We start from the raw sequence: 17,960 nt of genomic DNA, 5'->3' as shown, positions 1-17,960 counted from the left end.
GGATGGTCTCCCATAACGAACTTCTTCCCCTTCGCCCGCTCGTGCCCATAAACTCAATTTAAAAAACAAAAAAAAAAGAGTCGTAAAACCCTCGTGAATTGATTTATCAGCGATATTTTTTTTACTACTCCCCATTCCATTTCTCCGTTGAGTAACGTAATTTCTGCAACCGTCCAAGGGAGTCGTAACTACCGATGGTGGCCTCTCAATCCCCTCCCCCTTCCCCTCCCTCAGCCCGTACCCACTTCCAACCCCCTTGAAAACTCGATTATCTTCGTATTCCCTTTTCTCTAACGTACGTACGTGAATCCATCTCTTTTCCACACTTCTGGACTCAATTGACATCCCTCCACCAACATATACCCAGGGCAAACCTTAACCAATTCGTTTAGGGGTAAAAGCACTTTGCACCCCTGACGTTCGATTTCTGAGCCGATTTTATTGGTATTCCATTGAATTTGTTAGTTGAAAAATTGGAGGAAAAAAATCATGTTTATGATTTCATTCATTTTCCCCTGGATTTAATCATCGATATCTCGTAACCAAATGATGCGATTCGATTGAGTCTGCCCTCATTTTGAAGCTTGAGAAATACCCTGCAATTTGGTGGCAAATTCGTCGAATTTTACTCAGCCAGTACCGAGTTATCAATGATTGAAAATCATTCATCATTGCCAGTCTTTTAAATTTTTTATACACCTTTATAAAAAATGAAAAAAAATTGTTTCGATTGAATCAATCGAGACAATTGATTTATCATTCAATCAATCATTCCCTCTGTACATTTGAAAGCCTCCAAACTGAGGAAAAATGAATCCCCTCTGGTCTCTTTCACTTATCCCTTCCACCGATGTACGACAAAAGGATGTAGTAAAGTTGCAGTGAAAACCTGAATGTCTTTTCTCTCCCTCGAAGACCTCGTCTTGAGTCCGACGATTTAATTATCCGTAGCAACCCTTCTTACCTCCTACTCCTCCCCTCCCCTCTCCCCACTCCATCTCCAGACTCATTGTCCATGAGCATCATGATGGAGAACAAGAAAGAGTGAAATAAAGAGAGAAAAAAAAAATAAAAATGAGACCGAGTGCGAGACAAAGAGCCGAGAACCTGTGTCGTAGGCAAATTAATATCTTCTGGGTTTCCTTCTCTACCACTGACGAAGTGAAAAAATGGATATTTTCTTCATTTTTATGTGACAAATGTGTTGTCTAGAGGGAAACAGAAATCATTAACTCTCACGAGTTGAAATTCATTCGGTCAATCGATAAAAAATATTCAACAAATACTCAATTATCTCTGGACCCAACGGAGTTGGAGAGTCGAGTCACCCGTCAAAATAAAGCTGACGTAATTTCCCACAAAATGAAAAAAAAATCATCCATTTTGCCCCATAAGTTCCCCAGAAAAATGTCTGAGAACTTGGATTTGCGGTAGTGTCTCGCGCCAAGTACTCCGTCGATTATCTCACGATCTACCGGCTCAATTGGGATAATTTTTTTTTCATTTTGTCGGAAATTTCATCAGCTTTACAACGAGCCTTGACTCGTCCGTCTGTCACTCATCGGTCTCGAGATATCCACGAAAATCTAAACTCACTTTCAAGTCTCACTCGACCGAATGTTTTCAACTCGATGGAAATGAAAATTATTTCATACTAAAATGATGAATACACGAATTAAAAATCTGACCCACTCATTATCAAGGTCATGATACTGTAACTGACAGAATACACAAGTTTAAAAAAAATGTTAATATTTAATACTTGTCGGCGGGACGTGCCCCGTCGAGCGTGGCAGAGTCTGTAAGTTGAGTTTAATGCATGTTGTTTTGTCTGTCCTTGCATGCAGGGATTCGGTTTTGTAACATTCGCGAATAGTGCCCATGCGGACCAGGCACGTGAGAGGCTACACGGCACCGTGGTTGAGGGCAGAAAGATTGAGGTGTGCATGAAAAAAAAATTACTTTTTTCTTATTACTTATATAAATATATTTAAATCTAAAAAATTTTTTTTTTACATTTACATGATACATAATACATATTTATATCGTTATCTAATATTATGGATAAGATTCATTCATTCATTCATTTTATTTACCATTTTTTCGTATATTTTCATTGATAAAAATATTTTTAGTTGATTTTTATAAATTTTTTTTTTCTCTTTCGTTCAATTTGTATTTCACAGGTTTGAAGCACTGGCGCCTGCACGACATTAACACGTGCACGCGTCCTTGCTTGTATGTATTTTTACTGATTAATTTTAATTAATTAGGATAACTGTTGTAAATAATTATTGAGACGTTCATTTCTTGATAATTATTTTTTTTTCGTGGAAAAATTGCAAAAAACGCGGACCGTTATGGGGATTTTGTTTTTTTTTTGACAAGATCACGTGATTTTTTGCAAATTTTCCCGATTTTCATTAGATTATAGAGTACTTTAGTACCCGAAAAAACCGCAGGCCCGTACAAAAAACTAAAATATACTCAATTTAACGAAAAGGAGATGAAATTGGATTTTATAAAAGGAAAAATCTCTTATTGTCCCTTGTAGAGCTTCTCGCGAGGGCGATTGAATTGTTGCGAGATTATAAGAGAGAGATGACGACTCATTGTGGTTGATGTATCTCGTTTTGATGAGAGCGAGCGAGTGAGATAATTATTGAAAGAGATAAACGAAAGAAAAAAAATTCAGTATGAATTTGTTAAATTGATATTTATATTCATCTCTCTCGATGTCTCGTGAAAGTTGTACTGGGCAAACTGAGGACACTGAGGAGGACCCAACCTCACGTCCAAAGTGTTACCCATAAAGGTAAGAATATGCGAAAGAATATCGATCAAAAATTAAGGAGCGATTTAATGAATGAAGAAAATCATTAAATATAGGAAAAGTTATTGTGAGGAACTCGCACTGCCCGCTCTCTCACGATTTTTTTTTTTATTCACACGTTATTTGTACAGATGTATGGAGGGTGCATTTTGTATTTTCATTTAACATGTGGCAAATATTTATTAACAATTATTTTTCAATTCTTTATTCGGTTATTCAGGGGTGAAGTGCCTGTCTTTGAGTAAAAAGGAAATTATTTCGGTGGCAAACGGATTTATCGATAAAAGTGATAAGAAACTTTCTCTTGGAAATTCAATTCTCTATAAAATTGTCTTATGACTTTTTTCTGTAAAATGAATTGCTGTCGAGATATTCTTAGGAACATGACACTGAAAAAAAATCAAATTCGTCCATCTCATATTACAACAATTTGTTTAAAAATGATTTATCTCGTTAACAAATACTCCTATCAAAAAAACTCACTAGAGATTTTTTTTTAGAAATTAGATCCTCTACAAAATTGCTTTAATAAAGTTTTCTCGTAGAACCTACCGTTTTGTCTTAAATTAAGAAAATGTAAAACAAAAGTTTTGAAAATTTCATCTTTTCACTCCTGAATAACTGATATTTCCTACAATCAATTAATTATTTTCTCAATGTTTTACTTTCATCTTTTTTGTACCATGTGGCACTCGTGTTTACGCTTTATTTATTTATTACGTGTAAAGAAAATACTCATTTGTTGTTATGTTTTTTTCTCACTTGAGCTTTGGAGGTGAAATGCCAAGTAATTAACGTCACGTGAGAGTACGAGGGATTTTTTTTTCGCACCAGTAATATATAATTTTTTTATTTCTTCTTTACAATAGAGTACATGTTATAGTTCTCACTGTCGACAATTTGAATTGCCGAGTGTATTGAAGGCGTTGCTAGATTTGCGGCTGCGATTAACATCTCTCAACTTTTATTTTAATTCAGGGGCTGAGTGAGGGCTTTTAATTCAGAACCAGAGATTCCATTGATCATCACGAAGTGAAAAAAAGTTAATTTGACATTGGAGGGACTGAGCTTGAGTCGACATCAACAAAATAGCAAATAAAAAAATTGTCAATTAACGTAACAATTTTCCAAATTAAATTAACGTTTTTTTAAAAGCTGAGTTGAGCTGTGATTTGATTTTTTTTTAATTGAATTTAATTTGATGCGTTTTTAATTATTTGACGATCACTCAGCCACTGAATTTCTTCTTCTTTAATTTTGTTAATGAGGAGAAAAAATGAATTTATTCGACACGCATGTGGGCACCGGGATAAAAAGTAAGTGTCCTCGTACAGGGAATTTACGCTTGTGAAAATATAAACCACCGGAAAAAGCTCGGAGAAAGGAGCTTGAGGGTGAGAAATATTTAGCACCCGAGGGATAATGAAATTCCAGGTCTTGTCATACCGGGTAAAATACCCCATTTCGGGGGAATATATTTTTTTCGTCTTAAACTATGACAGCAGAGTGAATTTTTCCGACTGATTTTGGTTCCTATTCACAATCTGAACTTGTTTATTGAAAATATTTTAATTTATTTAATCGTCGATTCGAAATTCTGCCGCATCTGCAGTGAAATTTTACTTAAATTTTTGTTAAACTTGACATTTTATCAAAATTCAATAATAATTCATTTTTATTTTATTATTCTATTAGTTTACTATTTTCTCTCACTTTTTTCACTTTACCAGAATTTTTCTTCAATTTATATTAATTATTTAGTTAATTATTTTAACGAGAAGAAGTAAAGAAACATTTTATGACTAAAAATCAAAGATGAAAAATTTTATCGAGTCATTATTAAGCAATAATAATAAGTAATAAATAATAACAAATGAATTATTTCTCGAACATCTTTTAAATTGGGAAATACTATAATTATTTAAGAACAGCTTTAAAATTAATTTTTCAATCAGTTAATTATTCAAATCTCAACATTTTTATCCTCACAACCTCCCCCCTCCCCACAATATCTCCAATCATTCCTAATTATCTCTTCCAATTTGGAAAATGGCTCTGTTATGTTGACCACATCATCAAATTAAACTAATTGGTTTGCCAATGACAAATGGAGAATGAAAAATTTCGGCGCTATAAAAATCTCACATTTCACTTCTCCTCACAAATTGAAAAATATTTTCCGCATTTCAACAAAATTTTTCAATAATGCAAAATTCACCATGAAAATAGCCATTTCAATTATCCGATCGATTAAATAAACAGACATTATGACTGCGCCACCCGACAATATCCATCCCACCCCCTGCGAATAATCCACTCGCGTTAAAATATTCACGAAATAATATCCTTTCTCGAATAAACCCCGTCTTAATTAATAATCGATTATTCTACTTTATTTCTTCCAACGACAATATCACTCACTATTTTCACGGTCACGTCAGACTGTAATTTCTTATCACGAACATTTGTCGTATTCTCTTAAAACGTGTGATAAAAAAAATCATAATCATTAGCAGTAAAAACAACGTTAAATTTTTTTTCACACTTTCACGGTAAAAAAAATGTCAAAATCAATAAAAAATTAAATCAAATGAGAGTTAACCCATTCCTTATATTGTTTTTTCAACAACAAATTTTTATCAGTAATTATTTTTCATCTCTTTAATTAAAAAAAATGAATTCTTCAATTACTTTTAATAAATCATTTGTTCAATTATTTAAATTTTTAATTTTAGAACTTATTCATATTTTCAACAATTAAAAATTATTAGTAATTATCAGGAATAATAATAATAATAATAATAACAACAATAATTGCAAAATATATTTAATAATAAATAACAAATGAGAATTTGAGGTAAAAATTTCCATTTTATTGCGATTTCCAATGGAATGAATATCATTCCTTCGGTTTTATGATCTAGTCGGGAGGGGTGGATTTCATTGAAACCAGTGACATGAAAAAAAAAACAAGTGCACGTGTTTTATCCATCGGATGAGAGAAATAGAGGAGAAGAGAAGGGGAAAAAACGAGAAAGAAAAAAAAAATCGGGGAAACGAGGAGGAAAGCGATAATGGAGATCCGTTGGGGTGGGTTTTGAAAAAAATTTTGTAGGCTTTTATTCGAATATACGCACGACCTTTGACGGAGTAAAACTGTTGGTGTGCATATGCACAGCGTCAATTCCACCCCGACATTACAGTAATGAACGCTCTTTGTGGAATGTTGCTGCGTTTTTTGATTAAAATTTTTAGGGCACGGGGTTGTAAGGGTTCGGGAAATTGTGGCGATGGGAATAGGTCGGGAAGATGGAAGAATTGAGGGGGATTTTTCCGGAAAAGAATATAAATATTAAAATATTTTGAAAATTGATGAACGATAATTTTTCAAACACTTTGGATTTATTTGTTTTACTCTAAGGAAATAGGTTTTTTGCGATCGGTATAGTCTTAATTTTTTTTTAAATCCTCGATGAAAAATGTTATTTAATTTGGAAATTTATAATAATTCGATTGTTGAGGCAACTATTAATGATATTTTGACGCGGAATTTTTCTTAAAAATTTTAGTGCCATTAAAATGACATTTCTGGCGATTTTTGCGAAGAATCGATTAATAAAATATTGATTAGTTAAAAATTTGGCAAGACGGACTGTAAAATTTGTTAAAAGTCGATGTTGACTGTTGTTAAAGCTACGGTAAAAATATTCCCTAATTATGAAATTCATTGAAATGATTTTCGGAAATAATGATAACTCTCGCCCGATTAATTGACAGTCGTAAATGGAAATGAATTTACCATAAAAAAGGGAACAGTTTTATTGGATGCTGAGTAAAAGCCCGGTTAAAATGCGGAGGTGACGGAAGGCAGTTGTAATATTCTCGTCGTCATTTTTTATTCGTTTAAATTCCGTGGTTAAGCTCCAATTTCCGGGTGAATTATAGACACGAAAAGCTCATGGTTGTACTTCGACAGACTCACCGGCTTTACCCTTCATGTACGTTTCATCGGGTAAAGGGGGTGGTGAGAGGGAGGGGTGTCGTAAGGGTGGGTTAAATCGTAAAATGCCGTTAGTGTCCAGGTCACGAGTTAAATAACCATGAGAAAAACGTTGGTTGTAAATCATTTTGGATTTATCGGTATTAAAAATGATGGAAAGAATGTTCTTCCCTTTTATCACGTTGTTAAGACCCTCAACCGAAGCAATCTACGATGGAAGATTAGCGAGAAAAAACTCCAATAGACGAGAAACTTCCAAAAATAACAATTTTCCGAAAGTCAAAGACATTATTCCAACTATTTTTCATTCTCACATTTTTGCATTTACCCTGAGAACTATTGCACTTACGAAAAAATGTCCCGGAACATTTTTTTTAGGAAATTGAATATCCGAGCCAAATTTTCTTATCCCTTTTCTTTCTAAATCCACTATTTCTCGAGATAACGGCCCTGCAAATATGATATCTAAAAAAATTACGAACATTTCACTATTTCACTCGCTTACATTTTTGCATTTATCCCAAAAACGACTGGTTTTTCAAAAAAATCTCCCTAAACGGTTTTTATAATACAGGAAATTTCCAACTTATGATTCCTTATCACGTTTCTCTCTAAATCCACTATTTTCCGCGATAATCGGCTTTTAAATATCTCGAGATCTAAAAAATTTATGAAAATTCCATTATTCCCATCATTAACTCAGTCCTTACCTGAGACTACGACCTCTGTGGTATTCTGCGGTACTAAGTACCAACGTACGTGCATCGTTTTCCCTTCCCCTAACCACGCCCCTCCCCCCCTGTTACTTTCTGGTCCATCCACTCGACCCCGCCGCTTCCCAACTACCTACCCCACTCGAGTTTGTCGGGCTTAGCAAGTCAAATTAATGCAGATTTTGCGACCCGCATATATCCCACCACCCCTTCTCACCCCTTGGTGCCTTTCTCTTTTTGGTTTACCCACGAAATTTCATCCAAGTTTCCCCACTAACAAATTTCACGCCGTCAAGATTTCGAGGGGTTTGATAAACATTCACCACAAGTTTCAATCAAACTTTTCATCGGGTCCATTTTCCCCAGCGTAATTCCCCGTTAATTACACTTATCAAATCATTACGGCACATCAAAAAGTCACAAAAAAAATCCCGCCAACGTCTCACAATTTTTTTCTATCAATTGCAACAATTTGAAATAAAAAATAATTGAATGTCCCATCTTCCCCACCGGTCCAACTTACCCCACTTGACTTTCATACCTTCTGAACATACATCTCCCGATTATTCACGAGTTTGTTTTTTCCCTGTTTTATTCATCCCCCGAATTGTCATTTATTCGACGTTCCTCGTATTTTTTTTTTTATTTTCCTCATCGGGTTTTTGTTTTTTTTTTATTTTCCCGGTTCTGGTGTTTTTATTTGGGTTTGGGTACGCACTCTTGTCCCTAGGACAAACAACGGCCGTCGCGGTTGGCCCCTTTGTTTACACGGGAACACGATGATCAAGCAGATTGCAAAGCCACAACTGGTCGAGGGGAAAATAGTAGTTTTTACGTTTTTTTCCTATTCTTTGATTGGAAAAAATTGGAGTCGAGTTTCAAGGATACAAATGATGACGGCAAATGAATTTCTATGATTGACAGATTTTTCGCTAATTGGAGATCATTTAAAACTGGTATTGTATTTTTAAGGGTGGGGTACCGTGTGGGGATTGGTTGGTCATTTGGGTTGTGTCAGAAAATATTTATAATAAAAAGGAAATTCGGGAGATCTTGAGCAAATCTACATGTAGATTTAGTTTGAAGATAAGAGTAGATTTTAATGTGACCGTTGCACTGGATTTATTGAATATATTTAAGTCCATACGTAAATCTATCTAAAGAATTTCAAAGGTATTCAATCTATCGATAGATTTATTTATCTGCCGACAGATTCATTAGATCTGCCAGTACAACTGCATTTGGTCTATCACTAGATACATTTAATCTACTGGCAGATAGATTATATTGCCTGCTTCAGATGCATTTTATCTATCGTTAGATGGATTTAATCTACTGATAGATGCCCTCAATCTACCGGCAGATGCATTAGATGTACTGATAGATTTGCATCTATCGATAGATTAAACCCATCTGTCGATCTGTCGAATCCATCTAGTTTAATCTATCGATAGATGCATAGATTAAATCCATCTATCGATAGATGCATTCACACTACTGGCAGATACACTACATCTACCCCTGGAAATTAATCTACCAATTAATTTTCATCACCATCCCATCCATCCATCAAGATCCGACTGTTTTTCAAATAGATTTTCCATTAAATCTACCTGCAGATGCCATTATTATCCATCAAATTCGAGCAATTCTTCGTGTACTTCATTTTGCTCCGACCCCAACCACTCCAGACTGTTCGTTAGTCGAATTACTCACCGAGTAAAAAAAAAAAAGTGAGCCCTCTTTTAACCTCACACCACATACACCTCTCCCACTTCTCTCTTTACCACCTCATTCTCACCCAACACTTGTGACCCACAAAGCGTATGGAACCCTTTCATTTCCGGGAGATGATGCAGACGCTCTCAGAAATGTACCCCAGGTGCCTAGTAATTAAAATTGCAAGATCAAATAAATTTATTCTTCTGCTCCTTCGTTTATCAAGGATTTTAGCTGGTTTTTTGTGCGTCGCGACGATGTGGATATTGGACGATGTTGATATGTACGTTCGGATTGTTAAATTATTATAATAGTTAGTCACTGTACGAGGACACTTCAGGTTAGTTTAGTAGTACTGCGGTAGAATTAATAATATCCGAAATTTGTCTGGTGGAGTTTAATTAAAGTCATGGAATGAGAAGAATGTGGAAAAATTATGAAATTTTTTTTGGGTAAAAATGGCAGTAATTTCTCTCCAGACAAATTTCACCGTAATTCATGCACGTGACGAGAGCCGGATGTGAGACGCACTCTGAAGATAATTAGTCTCCGGGGAAAAATTGAGTCAAAGAGAGTGGGGCTAAATGACACGACGAGAGAATAGACTAATTAGCAAAATTCAATGGTTTTTTTCTTTGTTTTTAGTAGAGGTTTAATACTGGAGGACTCGGGGAATGTTTGACCTTCACGATTGAGCGGACCTTACGACCTTTTGAGGGTCATTTGTTCCTGAGGATATTGAGAGTTGATTCACCATGAAGACGACTTTATCCTGAATAAAGAACAAATTCACTTTCAGGAGTGGTTGAGCCTCTAATGTCGCGAAGGTCCATTGACTACTGTCAGCATTAGTGGACCCTTACGACATTTGAGGGTCAACTTGCGACCTTCAGGGCTAGCGAACCGTCGTGACATTTGAGGGTGAACTAATCCTGAAGGTCACGAGTCTGAAAGTTTTGAAGTTCTGATCAAATGGGTCAAAATGCTAATTAGATAGGGTCATTTGACCCTTGACCTGATAGATTTTCAAGCTTGTGTGACCCTTACAATCAGTTTATCCTCAATTTTAAATTTTAAATAAAAGAAACTTATTTTTTGTGGTTAAAGGTCAATTTTGAGGGTCAAGCGGCACTTGAGGGGGCGGAGATTGAAAGGTCAAAGTCGTATGAGGGTCAGGTTACCCTTGACGGCTGTCAAGTACGTCAGAAAGGGTCGCCAGGGTCACTTGACCCTCGTGACCATTTGACCTTCACCTCAGAATTTAAAAAAAACTGAAATTTGTACAAAATTCGTCTTTCTCCGTGCCATTTTGCCCCACTCCTTCATTTTTCCCCGTATCAACGTCGAATAGGTCTGGAACCCTCGGAAGGGCTTGATATGTGTACAATGATTGTTAAAATGTCGACGTTTATGGAGTCCAGTTATCCAAGGGAATAGAGTGCCTCTCCAGTCGGGCATGAAGCGAGTGCCATTGATCCATGATCTATAGTAATTTTAGTAATTATTTTAATACTCGTGTGCGAGCATACCCCATTGTCCCCATCAGTACTTCAACGAGAATCGATAGTCACTTTGAGATTAATCGAATTTGGGGTATGGCCCTCTTAATTGCGAGTCGGTAAGAGAGGTCACGACCCAGCGATAAATTTAATAAAATTACATTTCCGGAGAATAATCAAGGAAAAATTAATTGAGTCTTTAAAAATAGGAAGAACTTTTTTCGGACACTGGGTGATGCTCATTTATGATTAAAAAATGAATTATAATTGTATTTTTTACCGATTCCTCAAATCACGACTCAAGAACTGCAGTCGAAAAAATTATAAAATTAAATTTCTATCGAGTGTTTTTTTGTGGATTTTTTGTTTTATTTGAAGGTAAATTTTTTGGACGTCTTTTTTCTTGAGACGAAGTTTGAGGAGTGTAATTTAAGCTATAATAATGTCCTCTACTATTTTTTTTCGAAAAACTCAAAATTACGTGAATTAATTTAGAAAAATTGATGTAATCGTCACTCATTCGTTTTTTAAAGCATTAAATTTTTTTTGTTAGTGGATACACGTGATTTTGAGTTTATTTGACATAGGACAAGATCTGTAAATGAGTTTTCGCCAGTATTACAATAAATAATAGACGAAAAATAAAATTTTTCGAATTAGAAAACTCTTTTGCAGATCTTTTTCCAACCGCAAACATTTGGATTTTTGACTAATTAATTCCTTTGTAATGATTCGCAGGTGAACAACGCAACAGCTCGAGTGCAGACGAAAAAGCCACCAACAGTGCCCAACGGTAAGTGGTCCCATTAATTAATTAATTATTAAATTAATAGATTTCTGGTTTGAACTGCCGCTACAAAATGAAACATTTCCCCGCAGTTTTTCCCAAATAACTCGAACTATGTTCGATTTATCGCCAAAACACCCTGGATATGTTTTCTGCGGAATTGAATTTTCTAAAACAAAGATCTGAACGCATTTTCCCCCAAAAGTCCTCCGTCCCGAGATATTTTCAAAAAACAAAAGTCAAAATCGGGAAAAAACTATTGTTATCGCCAAAAACTAGTAATTAAAGGAAATTAAGATTAAATTAGGAGCTTTCATATCATCAGTAATTAAAAATTGTCCCAGTGCTCACAGACACACCCCCAGGTCGATTTGTAACGCGACCCGTGCGTGGGGTGACGCAGGGGGACATCGACCACCTCGCTAATCCCAGTCTAATCTCGTTTTAATTGTGTCGGCATTTGAACGCTGACTTAATCCGGATTACCGTGCCAGCTGCACGTCGTACGCCACCCCCTGCACCCCCCCTGCCCCCCAGCAGACTACTATTACTCTTACCCATCTTTCATTCTCTCAAACTTCCGCATTAGAGCGTGATTCACTCGTTTTTCATCTCTTCCGAGCTTTTCCAGAAATATCATTTATGATATTCATTATTTTGCGTGATTTAAAGCATTTTCATAACTTTATTCCGCTTTTTTCGCGAACCTAACACCAATGATAATTTTTATCAGTCACCAAAACATGGACTTTTCAGAAAAAAGACGTATCGTGAAGAAAATAGAAGAAAAAAAATCACTCCCCAAAATTCTATTCAATTGCCAATAAAATTGGCATCAGATGGTCCCGAAATTCCTTGTTGTCCTTATTTGAAAAATACTGATCCTCGAATGGAGCCCCAAAAGTCTAAGAAAAAAAAATTCGCACGTCCTGATCCCCGCGATTCATCAAAAACGATTTTAAAATCAATCTTTCGATTTAAACCTCTCAAATTCATCAATTTTAAAAATCGCAGTGCAATTCACCCCCGACGTGCTTTCTTTCTCCCTATAAATAATCCATCCCCCGGATCGAGCCCCAGAAATCCCAAAAAAAAATAATTCAGCGCCTTTTCACCCTGTTAATTAATTAAAAATTGACTTAAAATGAATCGTTACCATTTAAACTCCCCGAACTCATCATTTTCAAAAAAATCGCAATAAAATTCACCTCTGAAAATCTCAAAATTCCTTCTTGTCCCCTAAAAATAATCGATCGTCCAGATCGAGTTCTAGAAATTCCAAAAAAAAATAATTCAACGCCTTTGATGCTCCTAATTAATTAAAAAAGGACGTGAAATTAATCATTTCCATTTAAACCCCCCGAACTCATCATTTTCAAAAAAATCGCAATAAAATTCATTTCCAAAAATCCCAAATTCTTTCTTTTCCCCTAAAAATAATCCATCTCCCGGATCGAGCCCCACAAATCCCAAAAAAAATATTTCCGCGCCTCGCTGCAGCCGAGCAATTAGTCCAAAACGATGATAAACCACGTTTAATTGACTTCGAACGTTATAAATATCCTTTTGCGAAGTGTGTGACAATAATGATCGTCACTGCCAAGCGTTTCCCAACGGCACTGCCCAAAAAGTCCCATTGCCATACTAATAGCCCCCTCCCTTCCCTCCCCAAAGCCCCTTCAACTCCCCGATGAAAACTCACGCCTCAGAGGTATAACGAGCATATTCTCCTGTGCACTTGGCTTCCCAGCATACGCGTTGTGCCATGATACAACCAACATAGCCTTCTCTAGTCTCTAATTATAACCAAATTCATACGACCGCATTCTCACCGATCGACTCACCCCGCTGACCGTTAAACTGGTGCATCCATCAAAATCCCAACGTCTAAAATTTACCCCAATCCCTTCTCATCCCCACCGTTGGCCCAGTAGTTGGGTGAAATTCACCTGCACAAGGGAGTTTACTCCAATAAATAATACAATGCAAATTTAATGACTCGTATAACATTGCCAACTTTGGTGTACGAATTACCGGTATTTCCTGGCTTTGGATTAACATGTTAACGGTGAATTCTTTATTCGTGGGTAGTGGGGGGGGGGAGGGGGGAGGATAATTGATAATTAGGTCCTTGGTGAGGGAATTGAGGGGGATGATTTATTTGGGGGGTTTGGAATGAAGTTTTTTTTTTAATTTGAATTTGAATTTATTGATGTGTTGGTTTAAATATTTTTTTAGGGACTAAAGGGGTAGGGGGATGCTTTGTTGCAGGGAGAATGGGGGTGGATAGTTTGTTGAGAAGTTTGGGATGATATATTTTGGACTTTTATTTTTTAGAATGGATTTTTTAAATTTGGATGTTGTTGTTAAAATGTTTTTGTTTGGGAAAAACTATTGTTGGGTAATTAATTAAGAGGAGTTAATGAAGAGAAATTTAATGCGTGGTGTTGTATGACTCCGGGATTGGTACCTGCAATTTTCGATGTTTTTCCAATTTTTATTTATTGATAAATTGATTAAAAAATATTTTGGAGATGAAATTCTGAAAATTTATTTTTTAATCGAGAGAAAAATATTTTTGAACATTGTCAGATATGTTTGAGAAACTTTTAATCTATTTAATTGATTTCATAGTTTAATTTGGCTATTTTATTTCTTTTTTTACGATATAACTATCCAATAATTATTAAAAAATACCTGGGATACCCAGAAATCATTGAGATAAATTAAAAAATATATCAGTGTGTTAAATATTGCGATAAAATTGACCCCATCACCATTTTACTATTTCCCGTCAAGCCCTACCCAACCCCCCACACCCTTTTCAAGCAAAACCACTGAAAACGCCAGCCCATCAGCGAATGAAAAACGATTTTTTATCCATTTTTTCGCCACTTTATTTTATTTTTTTTTTACTCGTGTGCGGGGGTGAAACGATAAAGTTTGCCCGCGTTCGAACGACACCTCGTTTGTCAACATCTCGCTGGAATCCTTTTACGAGAAACGCTGTTACTACCCCACTAGTCTCACCTCCACCCCATCCCTCTCTCCCTCTGACACACTCGTTTCAGTTGAACGTTTTACGAGAATCGCTCCTTGTATTCAACAAAATGTTAAATATGTTGAGTGAAATTGTTTTATGTATTTACCGAAGTCGTGTTTATTTCCTATCCCGTGACAATAGCAATTGCAAAACTGTTTCTGCAAAATAAAAAGCACAAAAAAATCTCCTCTCATGTTTTATGTAAAATCCATTGACACTATTCTCCATTCATCTCGATAACGAGCGGGTCTACGGGAAAATACCTCAGGACCTTTTTTCCGGAGAATGGAATTTCCAACAAAAAATGTCTCTACACATTTTCCGCTAAAATGAATGATTAACGAGATAATTAGCAATTAACAAACGCAAAAAAATCTACAAGATATTTTCAATTTTTTCGGTTTTTCGGTTCGCAAATTTTGTTGAAATATCGTTTAAAAAGTAGATAAATAATTTTATAAAAATTGAGAGTCGATCGATAATGACCTCTGCAACATCTTGCTCACGGAGGAAAAGCCCTCGTGAAAGAGGACACCCAGAGGAGCTGTAAGACAGCGAGTTCCGCCCTGGGGGCAACGGGGCGGGCGTATATCTTGAAAAATTTATCGCAACCTCTTCTCCTTCGTTTTTCCCTTCCTTCCCCTTCTCACCCCCTGGTGTATATTTCATTGGGTGACCGGCGAGAAGAAACATTTTTGCTTGCCAGTGGAGTGTATCCGTAGTTGGTCAGACTATGGCATTATAGAGTGTGTCACGTACGAAAGAGAACGCAATTTTCCCTTTACTTTACACGAGACACTCCCTGGTGATCTTTCATATTTTCCCTTGTCTCCCTGCATCTCGGATGTGGGACTCGTTGGGGAGTTGAAAGGAATATATTGACGGTGAAACATTGATTTTATGGAGCGCGGTTGAACGAAAGACTTTTTATTAAAAAGTAAACACTGACGAGATTTTTTTTTCACTGATTTAAGTGAATCATTTTGGATTTTATTACAGGGTTTTTAATGGATTTATTAAATCATTGGCTTTCGATTCATAAATTATACAATTTGAAGATGTTATATGGATTATGCCGGTGACAGAAGCCATTTATTTATGATTAAAACAAATATTTTTAGCAAAAATGTCCTGACATATCGATTGAGTAAAGAAAACACTCAAATTATTTTTTAAAAACTGTTTTAATTTATTATATTTCATGTCAAAATTATTGTTTTATACTTTCAAATGGACGAATTACCATTTCAATTGTAGTTAACATTTTTTTAATAAGATTATTCATCATTTTTCAATCCTTAAAGATTTTTTTTTCCTTATTCCAATTTAAAAAATCCCCAGATAACAAAATTAATTCTAAAAGTCTCTAATTAAATTCTAAAAATCTAAAAAAAAATTGTCAATAAATTTTTGTTTGTTGGAATCGTCAGAACCTCCGTGACCCTTCAACTCTTCATCCCTCAAGTTTCAACCTCTCAATCCCCTCGAACCTCCCCCGCTGGAGTCGAAAGCGATACATCAACACTGTAACATTGATTTCATAAACTTCCCACGGTATTGGAAAAATTTTCCAAAGGTTTTCACCTGAAAAGACTTCTCTAAAAACTTGTGATTGATAAGAAAAATGGCGGAGTGCCTCTACAATTCCCCAGTGAATTTTTTTTATTTTTCTACCGCAGTGGAAAAGCTCGTTAGCGAGTGCTTTGTATTATTTTTTTCCCCCTCTCTCTCTCGGTCTGGTCTCTTCTCCTTTTTATTTTTCGTGCGGATCGTTGCCTCTTCCAGCCGAGCATAAATAATTAATGCAACGGTGGAACTCATTAATGGGCCTCTCCTGAAAGACCGTAAATAACGTTTTTTTTATCATTTTTTTCTCCCGAAAGTTATAACATTTTATACTTCGCGGGCGTTCTCCCCTGTCTCCTTGGTTAAATTCACGGGAAATATAAAGTTTTTCGAATTTCAATGCTACTCCATCCGTGAAACACTCGACCTGTCGGAGTTTCGACCACGAAAATTTGTTACTCAGAGTTTTCAGATTCAGAGGAGAATAAATCTTAAAGGGGTTTTCCCTGTTTTCGGAAAGTTGTTTCGTGAATTGAGGCGCTACTTCGCCAGCTGGCGACATCTTGAAGTTGATATTTCATTTTGTGGTGGTTTGGGGGAAGAGATTGATTGAGTTTTTGGACGTCTATTGTTTAATTTAATTTAATTTTCAATTTATTAGAATTTTTAATTGAGTTGAGTCAGGCGGTGAACACCGGATTGGAGCGACTTTGAGTGTTTAGTTTTTAGGGATTATCTCGGAGTTTAACGGAGGTAGCGAATTTTTTGACTGAGACTTTTTTGTAGGGTGAGTTGAGATCTACAAAAAAGGTTCTGATCAAAATTTTCGTATTTCTGGTGGATTCAGAGATATTTCATGAAATTTCAGCGAAGAATTGAATCGAGATGGAATTGTTGACGACTTTGGTACTGAATTGTTCATTAATTTTCCCTTTGGGCTTAAATGAGGATTAAATTGCGGTGAAATTAGATATTTTACGTATTTTAAGTCTTCCTAAGAGGAACTTTTTAATCTGGGAGCAATAATTTTTCGGAAATGATTATTTTGACACGTTGGAATCGTTTAGGAGAAAATCTGGATAAATAGGGGATTATGAGGGATAGGACTGGATTTAGACGAAAAAGTCATAAGATCTTTTCTGTGGAAGATTAAATATCTGACAAAAAAGTCTTATGACACTTTACGTTCCAACCCTCTGTTCCGTCTGAAAACCCATCCTAAATGAAAAGTACTGGAGATGCTCCGACAATGAAAAGTAATTCACTTGGAATTTCAATTCTAATGCTCCTCTCCTCTCAGGAATTGCAATTTTCCATAACCCGCATTCAATTAATTTATCCGAATATTTAATTCTTTGTGAATTATTATTTTTTTGAATTTTTACCAGCAGATCAAATATTTCAGATCAATATTTGAGATATTTTTACTTCGCACCGAAATAGTTCCAGCAGAATTTTGCAAAACGTGAGATATCTAGCGAGGGATGACATGTAGAAGAAAAAGTCATAAAATCTTTTCTGTAGAAAATTAAATTCCTCATAAAAAATTTCTTATGACATTTTACGCTCCGACCCTCTGTTCCGCATGAAAACCCATTCTAAATGAAAAGAACTAAAGATGCTCCGCCGATGGAAAGCAATTCCCTTGGAATTTCATTCCTAATTTTACGGCCCTCTCAGAAATTAAAATTCGTCATAATTTATATCCAATCAATTTATTCGTTCGACCCTTCATGAATTTTCTCTTATCCATTTGTAAAAATAATTTTATCAAATGTTCTTTAACTTCTCCCTCGAGTC

At 35.7% G+C, this 17,960-nt stretch overlaps 1 protein-coding gene across 7 annotated transcripts in view; it reads left to right on the top strand.

Annotated features, from left to right (window-relative positions):
• Nucleotides 1-17,960, top strand: part of LOC135165988 (RNA binding protein fox-1 homolog 2) — a 160,929-nt gene that overhangs the window by 114,612 nt on the left and 28,357 nt on the right. For all 7 annotated transcript variants that reach the window (XM_064127855.1, XM_064127856.1, XM_064127850.1 and 4 more), the window contains 2 exons: nucleotides 1,848-1,940; nucleotides 11,503-11,557. In XM_064127855.1, coding sequence (XP_063983925.1) covers nucleotides 1,848-1,940; nucleotides 11,503-11,557 — 148 coding nt within the window. The remainder of the gene's footprint in view (nucleotides 1-1,847; nucleotides 1,941-11,502; nucleotides 11,558-17,960) is intronic.

This window comes from Diachasmimorpha longicaudata, chromosome 9, assembly GCF_034640455.1.
Source record: "Diachasmimorpha longicaudata isolate KC_UGA_2023 chromosome 9, iyDiaLong2, whole genome shotgun sequence".
NCBI lineage: Eukaryota > Metazoa > Arthropoda > Insecta > Hymenoptera > Braconidae > Diachasmimorpha > Diachasmimorpha longicaudata.
Note: the sequence above shows the minus strand (reverse complement) of the source record. Positions and strands in the feature narration are given on the sequence as shown.